General features: G+C 36.2%; 2 protein-coding genes across 3 annotated transcripts; both read left to right on the top strand.

The window, feature by feature from the left end:
• The first annotated feature begins 1,141 nt into the window (after nt 1-1,141).
• Cyce (cyclin E) lies at nt 1,142-5,127 on the top strand. The gene is made up of 3 exons (XM_083042326.1): nt 1,142-2,186; nt 2,637-3,255; nt 3,420-5,127. Exons 1-3 carry the CDS (start codon nt 2,173-2,175, stop codon nt 4,164-4,166), a joined length of 1,380 nt encoding a protein of 459 aa, XP_082898452.1. The 5' UTR covers nt 1,142-2,172; the 3' UTR covers nt 4,167-5,127.
• Nucleotides 5,128-5,850: 723 nt separating this feature from the next.
• LOC145938995 (transforming acidic coiled-coil-containing protein 3-like) lies at nt 5,851-13,592 on the top strand. Of its 2 annotated transcripts, none has more exons than XM_083042982.1 (6): nt 5,851-5,969; nt 6,645-6,793; nt 9,921-10,722; nt 10,808-11,141; nt 11,264-11,575; nt 12,556-13,592. In XM_083042982.1, the coding sequence occupies exons 2-6, from the start codon at nt 6,692-6,694 to the stop codon at nt 12,743-12,745; spliced, it is 1,740 nt and encodes a 579-aa protein (XP_082899108.1). In that variant the 5' UTR covers nt 5,851-5,969; nt 6,645-6,691; the 3' UTR covers nt 12,746-13,592. The 2 variants fall into 2 exon arrangements, with proteins under 2 accessions (XP_082899108.1, XP_082899107.1); XM_083042981.1 differs by having other exon boundaries at nt 10,799-11,141; nt 12,556-13,590.
• Nucleotides 13,593-13,986: the final 394 nt, after the last annotated feature.

Consider the following 13,986-nt stretch of genomic DNA (forward strand, 5'->3'; position numbering starts at 1 on the left):
TGAAAGAGATATATAATATATATAATCCCAATAAAATATACTAGAACCAATAAATTAATTTTTCGTACATTTTGTTATTATTTTTAAATTATAGTAATATATACAAACTGGCCCACCGAAAACGAAACAGACATATTTTTTGGCATTTAACTATTTGGTCAAAAAACGCTTCGACTGGTCAACTTTGTTGTCAAGGGGGACATATTAATTGGCTATTTTCGTTCACCTAACTTCAACCCCAAAAAAGGGGTTAATTTCACCCTAAAAATTTCACCCTAAAAATATGTCTGTTTCGTTTTCGGTGGGCCACTTTATATATATTATCGACATATATATATGTATATTTACCAATAAGAAGTTTATCCTTTTACATTTACATCATTATTCCATCGCATCATAGACGTCATTATACAGGGTGTTCCAGAATTAGCTTTTACGGAAAAGCGGCAATTTTATTGGCTATAAACTTCTCGGTCCGAGAACTTGGACCGAATTCTAGCATCGTGGACATTGGCCTTTAATGGCAGATTCCTGGGATCATTTGGAGACGATTTTTCCTCAGCGAAAATGTCGAGAGAGGTCGTCATTTTTGCATGTTCCCAATTTTTGCCATCATGTATCTTTGTAACTAAGCCTTCGACATTTTCGCTGAGAAAAAATCGTCTCCAAATGATTCCAGGAATCTGCCATTAACAGGTTATACAGTAGGTCTGGGACACCCTATATATACATGTATATATCATGCACACGTAATAGATAAGAAGTTCATTTGATAAACAGAGCGATTTACGGGAAAAGAGACGGAGATACATATAAATCTCCTCGAAATCCGCTTCTCAATCGCCAATACAGGTATATATGCGTAACAACGGACGTGGCAAGGAGAGACTCGCGTTCATTGCCCCCGAAATGCAGAGCTAGCCGAAAGTATAGGAAAAGCCCGCGAACGGCAACGTTTTACGCGCGCACGTTTCCCGCGTGGTCGCCGCACGCATACTGCTCGCGTCTGTGTGCGTACTCTGTGTACGATGGATCAGCTGAGCGCCAGCTGTGCGCGCCGCGTCAGCCAATAGGCGGCGAGTATACGGCTGCGGCGGCCGAGCCGCCTACCGCGAAGCGCCAATTCACAAAGCGACCCAGTCGAGTCCGCCACGCGCGGCAGAGAATTGTGCGCGTTCTTACTTGTGCATCGTGTTGTCTGTCAAAGAACCGTCTTTCCTGTAAAAAAAACCGTTCGAGCTTCAAAGCCGCGAGTGCGTGAAAAGTCCAGTGTGCTTTCGTCCAGTGTGAGATCGAGGAACTCGGCGAGAAGCGTGAAGATCGAGAGGAGAGAAATACACATCAGATGACGCGCAGCTGCGTGGCTTCGGCGGCGGGCTCTCGCACTCTCTTCCGTTTACCGCGCAACGTAATAACCCTTTGAACACCGATGTGACCGCGGACTCCGAGGAGTCCGGGACCCGTCGACGTCGATTATTACTGCATCCCCAGGGGTGATTTCGCCCCGGCACGAGGTCGAACGTTACCTTGTCGAGAAGGTGTCGAAGTCGTGTCGCTTCACTGACAGGTGAAGGCGGATCGGAGTTGAGAAGGGAGATCGTCCTGGTTCGGAGGTGTCGCGATTAAGCGTGGAAATTGCGAAATATTGCCACGAGGAAAATCGTCGAAAATCCGTCCACCCCTCCTCCCCCTCGCCCCTTTGAGGTTATGTAGCGCATATTATAGAGGGCGTTACGGGACGAGCAGGGGCACAGGGGTTGGTCGTCGTTTCGCGCGCTGTACTCCCGCGCTTACGAGATCCACGTCCTCAATTTTCCTCGGGATATTCGTGATCAGCGAGTCGCGCACGTCCTGCAAATAGCATGTAAAAGGGACGGATGAATTTCCCGAACGTCCTGATCGTCGCCGGATGAAAATCGCGGGTTACAGTGTAACGGAATCGAAGAATAACGAGAGGCACGAGAGAGAGAGAACCTGGGCATTATGGCGATCGGATGCTAGGCTTCGCCCAGCTCCTCCGTCCTTCGTCGATTTTCCCCGGGAGAATCGTCGCGCCTGGATCGTGGAAATCGGCGGATCCGCCGACCGGGAGTCTCCGCTGTCGCCGACGTTAAAGGGAAAATTATTCCGACGAGGAATATCCGACGTACGGAACGATAATCTTGCGACAAGATGCCGCAGACTAGGTGAGCGATCGACGTTGCATTTTTGGTGTTAAAAATTCGGAAACGGCTCTTTTTCGAGGTTTGGGTGTCGTTTGACGTACGATAAAGTCGATAAGACCTATATAAATGGTCTGATTAAAAATAAATTTTTTCTATTCCCGCCCAAATTTTGCTCCTATAACCTTTGTTCTTTGCACACCTTCTCCGAAATTTTAGCGACTCTCCTATGATAATCGTGATTATTTAGCGTCTTCCTGGCTTCTCCGATGATCCTGTTTACGATATAAATCTGTAAACTAACGGTACTTTAGCTCTGAAAAAGATTTTTGACGACTGTTCAATTTTTGTTACATTACATGTAGTGATGAATTATTTTTGTTTTGATTTATTTTGTTTGCTCTGTACAAACTGCTAAAGACTGAATATTAGTAGAAATTGTAGAGTGAGTTAAATTTCGTTTTGTGTATTTAGTTTGCAGGAGAAAAAGTTGTTGCAAACTTATTTGCAAGGGGGCAAGGCACAGCCCTTAAAACGCAAGAGACGTACAACAGAGCTCTCAGAGGATTCGGAAAACATATATCCACCTACTAAAGTAGCAGCACTGTCTCACGTCTCGTACACAGAATCTTGTCATAATACGCATTCAGTGGATGTAGCATGTACTCCCCAGCATCAGACGTCTCCATTGAAGGAGCAGCAGGAACATGAACCAGCTACATGGTTGGATTTGAGAACTTCAACCTGTTTTCTAACACCATCAGCCTCTAATAGCACATCCATTAGACCTAGTCCATTACCATCTCTTCCATGGGCCGATGGCGCTCAAGTATGGTCTCATATGTGCCTTGGAGATGAGAAGAGTTTAATTCAGAGAAATCCAGAAATGTTTCAAAGGCATCCAACATTGCAGCCACGAATGAGAGCGATTTTATTGGATTGGCTGATTGAAGTTTGCGAGGTATACAAACTACATAGGGAAACTTATTATCTCGCTATGGACTATATAGATAGATATCTGTCCATTCATCATGATTTACCCAAAAATCAATTGCAACTCATAGGAATAACTTGTCTCTTTATTGCTTCTAAGGTTTGTAAAGTTCTTTCCATTTTTTTAATGCATTTATTATTACTCAATTTTAATTGTTTAATTGTTTGAAAATAATGCAAATAAATTTTTATTTTTGCATTCTAAAAATATGTTTACATTTAATAAGTCAATTCGAAAATAAAGTGTTTTCATATGTTTTACAGGTTGAAGAAATATATCCACCCAAAATCGCGGAATTCGCGTATGTTACGGACGGAGCCTGTACAGAGGAAGAGATTTTGGGAAAGGAGTTAGTAATCTTAAAAGGACTTGGGTGGAATCTGTCTCCGATAACTGCCCCAGGTTGGCTCAATATTTACATGCAAATTGAATCAGGCGATTCATCCAGACCAAACACTTTTATCTATCCACAATACGGTGGACTGCAATATTCTCAAGCGGCTCAACTGTTGGATTTGGCGACTTTGGATGAGGGTTGTTTAAAGTTTCCATACAGTCACATAGCTGCGGCAGCACTTTATCATACCCAGGGAAGAGAGTGCGCAATAAGAGTATCCCAACTCTCGTGGGAGCAACTTGCACCTTGCGTCAAGTGGCTCACAGCATTTGCCACTACTGTCGCGGAAGAGGAGTCCCAGTCTCTCCTAAGGTCTACAATCATGCCTACGGAATCGCACTCTGGATCTGGACTGAAGGCCACCGTACCTAATATTGTTGTGGACGAATCGCATCGCATACAGACTCACGTGGTCGATTTGAATATGTTGGAAAAGGCACAGCAACGATTGGCCGGAGGACTTTCGAGCGGCTACGCGAACGATTCGGACACGAATGTTGAATCTGGTAGGCAGAGCCCAAACGAAAGTGGTCTCTTAACTCCGCCGTCTAGTAATCAAAAAAATTCTCCACTGTCATCGTGTCCTACACCACAGTTGCATCCTTATACATAATCAAGTAATTGCAAGCATTTTATACACTACATATAGTAAATAATTATGTATTTACTATATTCAATCGTCAATTACTAGGCAGTTACAATGATTTATATTGAAATTTGAGCAGTGTACTTTTGTAAAACACACTGCCACATGCAAATATGATGAAATATTGATAATATTAGGCATTGTGACGTGTTATTGTATTGTAATATAATACTTCCTAATCGCATCTATTCTGATCAAACAATTAAACTTTAATAATAGGATTCAGTAAAGCATATCAAGCATTTTTTAAATGTGCATTAAATAGCACAATCAGTTCAACATCACTTATTTTATTACAGACAGATTAAAAAAAAGTGGCTTTGTGTTGCTTATAAATGTCTTTTGAAACATTTATTATGGACTTAAAATAGAAGCCATACGTGGCTACTTTCTGTGATTATATCCACTGCACTGAAATTTCATATATGTCTTCTATTAACTAATATTAATAAAATTAGGCTTAACTTATGTTTAATATTTTACAAACGTAAGCGTAAGAAAAGAGAAATATTATGCCTGCAAGAAGTGTCCTTAAATAAATATTTCTACCTGATTTTGAGAGAAAGAGAGAGAGCGTATATGTGAATATAGTATTCTTTTGTACACCGTGTATTGTAATGCAATGTATTACGGCAGCATTTTATTGTGCCGGATACATTGTATTTTTTATGTATATGTATATTTTGGAGAATCTATTAAAAAGATCTTTATTCTTTTCTCTTAAGTTAGAATGAATGACGAGAGAGATGAGCGAGTGGACCGAGTGTGACGGTAAAATACAAACGAAAAAAAAGACTAATAATAATCCTTATTAAGTAAGCATGAAAATTTTGTGGCGAATTTGCACTGCCCGGCATGTAGTAATAACGCGGCGGTTTATACATATATTTGTATGAAAAGTTTGACAATAAATAAAATCGCAAACTTACACGGCATTGTAAACAATTATTCTTATATTTTCGAGATTGTCAAGAATTATTATATACAACTGCGTATCCAAATTTTGCATGAACAAAATAAATGCGAGCCAGTCTAAAAATTTAGAGAAAGAATTATCCTCTGCAAAATGTAAATAAATTTTTAAACATATATGAAGTTCCGAAATCAAGGTCGAACCTTACGAGTTCGAAATAAATAATATTGTAACAAGAAAGAAAAAATATTGGCGCACTGTTTAACACTCGGCTTTTAATTAGTCTGTTCCTATTTTATTTATGATTATTTTATATTATAAATATATAATTATATATAATATATTAAATATATTAATATTTTCTATTAATATATATAAATATAATATATATAATATTTAATATATATTAATTATATAATTAAATAGAATATCTTACTTGATTACAGATCCTCCTATTTTAATTAAACCATATATCTGTCAGAAATAGCACATGGAGAGCTCTAGAAAGGGAATTTAATTATGCATCTTTATCGCACGGTTGACGCAACAGCTGTCGATGACAGGCGGGAAAGATCACGACTGGCTTGTGATTTCAAATTGAACCAAATCGATTGTCAGCGCGATAATCGATTATCGAATCGGCGGTGCGATATTCGAGGGTTTTCGTACCGCTGTTCGGGAAGGTTCGGGTGGCGCGCGCGACGGCGCCATCTGATCGACTGCTGCGTTCGCGTTCAAGTTTGTCGAAACGACCTCGTCGCGGTCGCGGTCGCGGCCGTTAGTCGTTAATCAAAAGTCGATCGCGATCCACGTGTGACCACGAATTTGCTGGCTGCTGCATCAATTATCAGTCCGAGGTAATTATTTTGTTAGTCGAACTTGTTTGCCGGATTTTAGTTGCCGGTCGCCGATGCGACATTCCGAGTAACGTGTTGAAGTGTGTGTCGCATATCGTTTTTTCTGAGTGCGTTCATATATCTCTCGTATAAGTAGATTTCTTGTCTTTTCTCGAATCTTCTTCTCTCGCTCTTCCCTGAGGAAATTTAAGAGGGAATAGGAGACCCTTTATGTTCTTCATCGGCTCGATGATGTTCATCGCGAATAAAATATGATTTTCCTCGAGGAATCATGTGTTACGATTTTTCTTTAAGGGATAACTTATTATAACGAGAAAAGTCGGTTAAAAAATATATAACCAATATTTGTTATATTTTGAAAAACAATATGACACACTTCAACTGTTTCGAGATAGAACAAAGGGAAGTGGTGTTTGTTTACATCTGAGGGTCACTTGGAATGTCGCATCGTCGACTAGAATCCGGCGAACGAGTTTGACTTATTATTGTGACATTATCTACGATTTATTTCGCACTAAATTTTTATTGAGACAAATTTTTGATGAGATATTTGAACAAGATATTTCTTTGATTTTCTCTAATATTTTTAGTGAAAAATTTATTTCTCTTTCAAATATAAATATTTGTGTCAATAAGATTATTTGTGACATTAATATCCACGATATTTTGCATTAGATTTATCGAGACTAATTTTCTACGCTTCACGAGGAGGTCCCTACAGGATGTCGAGCCCGAGAGGAGCCGTTTGTGATGACACGAGAGTTGTATCAAAAGAAATAACCGGAACGCTTCAGAATTCGCCGATCCAATCTGCTCGACGAAAGGTACTCTTCTTTTTTCTTTTTTTAATAAATTATTACTTATTAACAAAAATTCTAGTCATTAACGTTATTTGTTTTTCATATTATTGTTATTGTATGCAATTGAGAGATTTTTTTTATTTCCGCGAAAGCAGGAACGACAATAAACGTGCATTTGTTTATCGCGGAATAATCGCCGATTATATCAAACTAATTACATCTGCGCACGCTTGTTGTCCAATTAAACTATTGTCTAGACCGCACATATTAAAAATCGCAATAACGTAAAGTCTGATAATACGGAAGAAAGGCTGACCTTAATCTCACAAATAAATATATATGATGAGCATTTCGAATATAACGACTGTTCTGTGAAATACACCCGGTAAATTATAAAATTTTTAAAATATTATTTCAACGAGAACGAAATCTCCGATGTATCTATTTTAATCGTTTTGATCGTATCTATAATAATGTTTTTTTATATATATTTTAGTTTCACACAGACAATCGTCAATTAGGTGGTATACGATCGATAATCGAATCTATCTATAATTATAGACAATTAGCTGCAATCGTGAAATAGAACGTGAATAGAACGTGTCTCTAATTTGTGCAGCCCAAGAGTCTTTCGCCTACACTAATTATACTTACCCCCGCGTAAAATGTTACAGATTATAATCGTAAAACGAAACGGACAAATTATTAGTTGGCTAATGAACGATCTGCTTGACTTTACGCAAACGTGTGTTGTTTAACGAAATAGCCCGCCGCGAGAGAACAGTCCACTATGATTTTTCAACAGATATCACACACCGGCGGAGGCGTTACGACTGTCTTAGGCGCCCCTATGCTAGGATTTGTTCGCGCGCCCCAGTGTAAAGCTACAAAAGTAAATAAAATAAAGTTTCATAAATTCCTACTTTTAGCGCTACCCAGAACCACGACGAGGACGTAGCAGGATAATGGTTCTGTTTTTTTTTGTTCTTTTATATTTTTTATTTTTTTTTATATTTTTTGTTTTAAAATTTTTATTTATATTTTTTATTTTTTTAGATTTAATTTTATTTTTATGTTTATTTTAATATTGTTAAAGGTTTAATATTGTTAGGATATATTTCGTATCTTATTTTTTAATAATGAATTTTGTAACAATGAGATAAAAAAAGCAATTTAAAAATTATGTTTTCTGGCTTTAGCCTTTGCGATTATTTCTATTATATCTTTGTAATCGAGGTTGTTGGCCAATTCATTTTCGATTGATAGGATTGCTAAATCGGATAAACGCGTCTGATAGAAATGGACCGAGCGGTCAAGTTTAATGTGTTTGGACTGAAAAATTATTGGCGTCTATCAAAATTTTGCGCCCCCCAAATTTGGCGCCCTACGCTGGAGCGTATACTGCGTACCGCATTGTAACGCCTCCGCACACCGGACGAATCTTTTACACGCGAACCGTCTTCGCAATCTTACGCAAATCTTCATGTTATAATGTCCTCCACAGCTAAATTACAAAACGCAGCGAAACAATTATTTATAGTAATGTGTAAATGATATATGGCTATTTATATTTTTTCTCAGAAATATCTTTTATATATGTATTTTACACACATTATTATATATATTATCTATTATACATATATATTTTACAACAATTAAAATTACCGTTTACTTTTCTTTTTACAAAGTAAACGCGCTCAGCTACTTTGACGTTTATTAAAAATTTATCTCGCATCTTATCACTATCTTTCTCGCAACATCTCATCTCAGTTTATATACGAGAAAGCTGGGAATTAAAGGATAAGAAACGTTTTTCTTTCGTTTAAGCCAAAATTTTTTCGGTAATTAATTTTTCTTCATTTTTTGTCTCTTTAGGCTTTGTCGAATAAATTCGCTCGTAGCTCGAAATTAGTACAAGTTTAGGTTGGAAATGAAAGGGGAAATATCTTGGACGTTATTACCGCATCGTTCACTTTCTTTAAGAAAACTCGATCTAACGACGGCAACGTGCGCTTGATCGCTATAATTGGTATACGTGTGCTAATAATCGGCGATTAAACGCTCTTCGAGATAGATTATGAGCGATCGAAGAGAACGTTACGAGTAACGCGCCACGTAAGAATACAATACTTAAATAGGCAGGAAATTTATATGTTTACCGATCAATCTTGCAATGACGTTGAATTGTGACGTTGCATCGACTTTCAATGTTTATCGCAACATTAATTTTACTATGCTCTCTTAATCTCCTACTATTCTGTTTGAGAATTTTCAATTAAAAAAAAAATAGAGCTAAATAGAAGATATATATTTGATTGAAAATTTTTTATTATATATAGAGAAATAATAGTTTTTGTTTTATATTGAAAATAATTATTATATTTTATTTATCTCTGGATGAACCTTCTTGAAATTCGAATGGAAACTATTATATGTTTCAGTTTTTATAACGAGATACGGTATGTTACGTCGTTTTGTGATTGTCCAATTAATCAATTTCTTCTCCGGTGGGATATAAAGCAAAAAACTCAAAACCCTCTCTATTATTCTTCAATTATAATTAGTCAATTATAATTAATCATCATTGAATAAATCTGTAAATATTTCAGTTTCTGAAATTCCTCGAGGAAAGGTGTCGAGAAAGGTTCCTTCTGATGCTCGTGATGAAAAATTCAGGCTTATTGTAGAATATTCTCACGAGATTTTTGGTGTGACTGCGTGTATTCAGTTCAACGGCTTCGATTGAACGTAGATAAGAAGAGAAATATGTCTGTCAAACATGTTTTAACGCGCATTTTATCTTTCAGAGTGGCAAGGTTCTCTTTGAGTGATCGACAGTCGTGAACAGTCTAAGACTGTCGACATAGAATCCCTCAGGGAGAACCTCTGCTACGCCCCGGAGAGTATCTCGTCAAATCGATCGATATATGTATTCCATCGCAAGAAAGTGATAATAAATACATCAGCTAATAATCGATCTGATATGTAATGACGTAGAGGATTCACCGCTGACGAGTAATGCGAATGTAACAATCATCGTTTTGCCATCAACGATTGAATTCCCAATGCGAGCAGATTCGATAAAGAACAGAGAATAGAAGACGGTCGCGCCGTTGAGGTATTGGATAATCCAAAATTGTGTCTTTTCCAGGTTTCCATTCCATCCATATCTTCATTGACGCAATATGTGGAGAGTCCTTCGTTACCCAGTATATCTAGCATATCGTTATCGTTAGAAGATACCGATAGTAAGTCGAAGGAAAATAGTGCGCAGGATTTATCAAAATCTGGACAAGAGACATCATTAAATGACACACAAAAATTATGTGTATCATCACAAATAAATATAAATAGGCCTGTTGTTCAACCGGAAGAAAATAAAATTACCGAAAAAGGTTCGCTACGATTGGATAATTGTGTTGTGCCACATGATCAAGAAGACAATAAACAACTGAACAAAACCAGTATTATAGAACCAAAAATATTGGAAGTTAAAGAATACTCGCAGACCAATCTCGCTAAAGAAGATTTAGAAAGAACAAATAATGCAATATTGAATGAAACACAGATTTTTTCACCCAAAAAAGAGATATGTAATGAGACTCGTATTATAGAAAAACAATGTGATCCATCAGAGACTGTAATTATAGTAAAAGAAGAAAACATCGTGGACAGCGCAGTTTCGACGGATGCTATTAAGAAAAAGCAGATCATCGAAAAAGATCTCGATCGTACACTTACGTTGCAAGAAGTGGACGAAAACTTTGCATTGGACGACGAACAGTACCAACAATTTACACCTCAACGACAAAGTACTACCTTGTCGTTGATCACCGAACAACCAGATTTTGAAGAATTTGAGTTCACAGCGGAAAAAATCACTGATGAGTTACTCAATCCTTCGCAGGGACTTGCGGAAGAGACAGATCTGATTACCAATGTAACAGATGAAAGTAAGTGTATTGGACTTATTAAGACTTCTTTTCGCAAACTTGTAAAATTTATTAATTAAATGATAATATTTTGCAGTTTTCCAAGATCCTTCGACATTTGACTTCTTGTTAGCAAGAAGTAATTCTAGGCATATGGATCGCCTTAGAGCAGAATCTTTGTACGTTAAATTTGATCCATTGATATCAGTAAATACAAGCATGTTGCCTCAAGGTAATGCTCCACAAATAAACGACCTTAAATCCAACGCACCACTTATCGTCGATGTAGATATAAGTAAGGAACTTGAAATTGATGAATTAAAAAAACAGAAGAATGAACATGAAGCCGAGTTGGATAGGCAGAAAACAGCTTTCCAGGAAAAAATTAATAAACTACAGACACAAATTGCACAAGAAGTAAAGATCAAAACTCAAATGACGTAAGTGATTTATTCAACGTATCGAAATATATGCTTATATATAAATAAATACATCAATAAAACTAATATACTATATAAACTTATCTAAATGGTGAATAAAATATGGAAATCATTTTTTTTAGAGTTGTTGTGGAGGAATATGAGAAATCGATCAGCAGATTACTCACAGAGCGGGAAAGAGATCGTACAAACTTCGAACAGGAAAAGGCAAAGTTGCAAGAAGAGTTACAAGCTGCAAATCATCATCTAACTAACACGGAAGCGGCATTTAACGATGTACATCATAAATACGAAAAACTAAAAACAGTTGTGTCGCTGTACAAGAATAACGAAACTGTTTTAAAAAAAAGTATTCAGGAAAATGTGGATACTATAAAATCGTTAGAAACGCGATATGATCAACTGAAGGAGCATGCGACGGCTCAATTGGAGAAGTATGCAATTGACACTTACACTTTATTATGAAACAGACGGATATTTTCAGATACAGATATATACAGGGTGTCCTAAAAGTCCAGCAACAGTTAAATATCTCGAAAACAAAGGCTTTTTAAGAAAAATGTTTCAAATAAAAGTTCTAGGGTTTTAAGTGGCGCATTAAGTTGTAATATTAGTGTGACCATTAATAGCGTGAATTCACTTGAAATTTTTTAATGAGAACCTCTATTTTGATTACATATTCATGTAGCTTATCTTAACTTTATTTTATCTCTTTCAAAATACTATAATAAAGTTTTTTTCCGTTAAGTATTTTTCGAGTTATGAGGTTTGAAAGATACAATATTTCGATCAAATATAAAATATCTTGTAAAACATTCAATTTTCGGTAATCTTACCTTAATACTTTTATGCACAAAAATGAGACTAATAAATTGGACTGTAAAGAAAACGCATAATTGTTTTTAAGAAAAAATATGTTGCAAATTGCATACATTTTCTTAAAAATAACTATGCGTTTTCTTTACACCAATTGATTTGTCTAATTATTTTATGCATAACAGTATTAAAGTAAGATAATCGAAAACTAAATATTTTACAAGATATTTTGTATTTTTTATGTCAAAATAATTCTGTAAACTTCAAGTGAAAATTTTTTATAATTCGAAACGTACTAAAATAAATATTTTATTTTAGTGTTTTGAAAAGCTTTTGAAATAAGCTATAGGAATATGCACTGAAAAATAGGGGTTTTTCCATTTAAGAAATTAAAAGTGACCTTTATGTAGCCTTCGAATGATTATCCAAGATCACATCAATGACACCATCTTACGTCTCCCTTCGAATCAAACAACTTTTATCTGAAACGTGTTCCCGTATCTTTCATGGTTTTTTTAGATATTTGCCTGGCTCAAATGGGACCCCCTGTGTATATACATATATATGTATATTGTATTAATCGTATTTTTATTTTTAGAGCTAATCTAGAGTTGGATAGAATACGAAAGCAAAGCGAGACGGAAACGGTGAAGCTGCATGCGATGATAAGAAAAGCAGAACTGAAAAGTAACTCGCTTGCCGAAATTGTGGAACAGAAAACTAGAGAGAACAAAGAAATGGCGAACATCTTGGACGATGTTATCGCCAGAGTTGGGCATGGAGACTGAGATCGAAAGATTATCGAAAGCCTGCTGCGCATCCATGACATTTTATCGCTATCGTAGCATTATGATAGACTGCACGAGATGCATTAATTATAATAACGATAATAATTCTCAATACTCGATGATTTATCCGACGCACCAATCGAAGGGGGGACTACGAATATCATCGGAACAGATCTATCAAACAACGGTTTATAACTAGATAAAATAAACAATGTAAAATGAAATGCTCGCGAGAATAAGAAATGATAACGCGTAGACTATTAATATTCTGACAATCCTTATGCGTTTCGAAACTCTGTTCTTAATATCTTTTTTATGTTCGGAGCTTATCAATTCCGGTAATAACAATAACGGCTCCAACAACAATTTATTGTTGTTGGAGCCGTTTATAGTGTTTTAAAAAACTCTTAAGATAAGCTACATGAATATATAATCAAAAATAGAAGTTCTCATTTAAAAATTTCAAATGAATTTACGTGGCCTTCACGCTATTAATGGCCACACTTAATATTACTACTTAATGCGCCACTTAAAGCCCTCTACAACTTTTATTTGAAACATTTTTCTTAAAAAGCCTTTGTTTTCGAGATATTTAACTGTTGCTGGACTTTTGGAACACCCTGTACCTATATATCTGTATTTGAATATATTCGTCTGTTTCATAATAAAGTGTAAGTGTCAATTGCATACTTCTCCAATTGAGCCATCGCATGCTCCTTCAGTTGATCATATCGTGTTTCTAACGTTTTTATAGTATCCACATTTTCCTGAATACTTTTTTTTAATATAGTTTCGTTATTTTTGTACAGCGACACAACTGTTTTGAGTCTTTCGTATTTATGATGTACATCGTTGAACGCCGCTTCCGTGTTAGTTAACTAACACGGAAGCGGCGTTCAACGATGTACATCAAAAGTACGAAAGACTCAAAACAGTTGTGTCGCTGTACAAAAATAACGAAGCTGTATTAAAAGAAAGTATTCAGGAAAATATGAATACTATAAAGACATTAGAAACGCGATACGAAAAACTGAAAGAGCACGCGACTGCTCAATTGAAGAAGTATGCAATTAACACATATACTTTATTATGAAACAGAAGAATATTTTCTGATACAGATATATGTTTAAGTCGTTTTTTAAAATATTTTTATCTAAATCGAAGACAAGTTGAAAATATAAAGATTGTGATATTAAAAGAAAAACCGATAGATGTGTATAGATAAACTAAAACTTAAAAAT

This window comes from Prenolepis imparis, unplaced genomic scaffold (genome assembly GCF_030444845.1).
Source record: "Prenolepis imparis isolate NDT839.2.m4 unplaced genomic scaffold, iyPreImpa1.0 SCAF_7, whole genome shotgun sequence".
Taxonomy (NCBI): domain Eukaryota; kingdom Metazoa; phylum Arthropoda; class Insecta; order Hymenoptera; family Formicidae; genus Prenolepis; species Prenolepis imparis.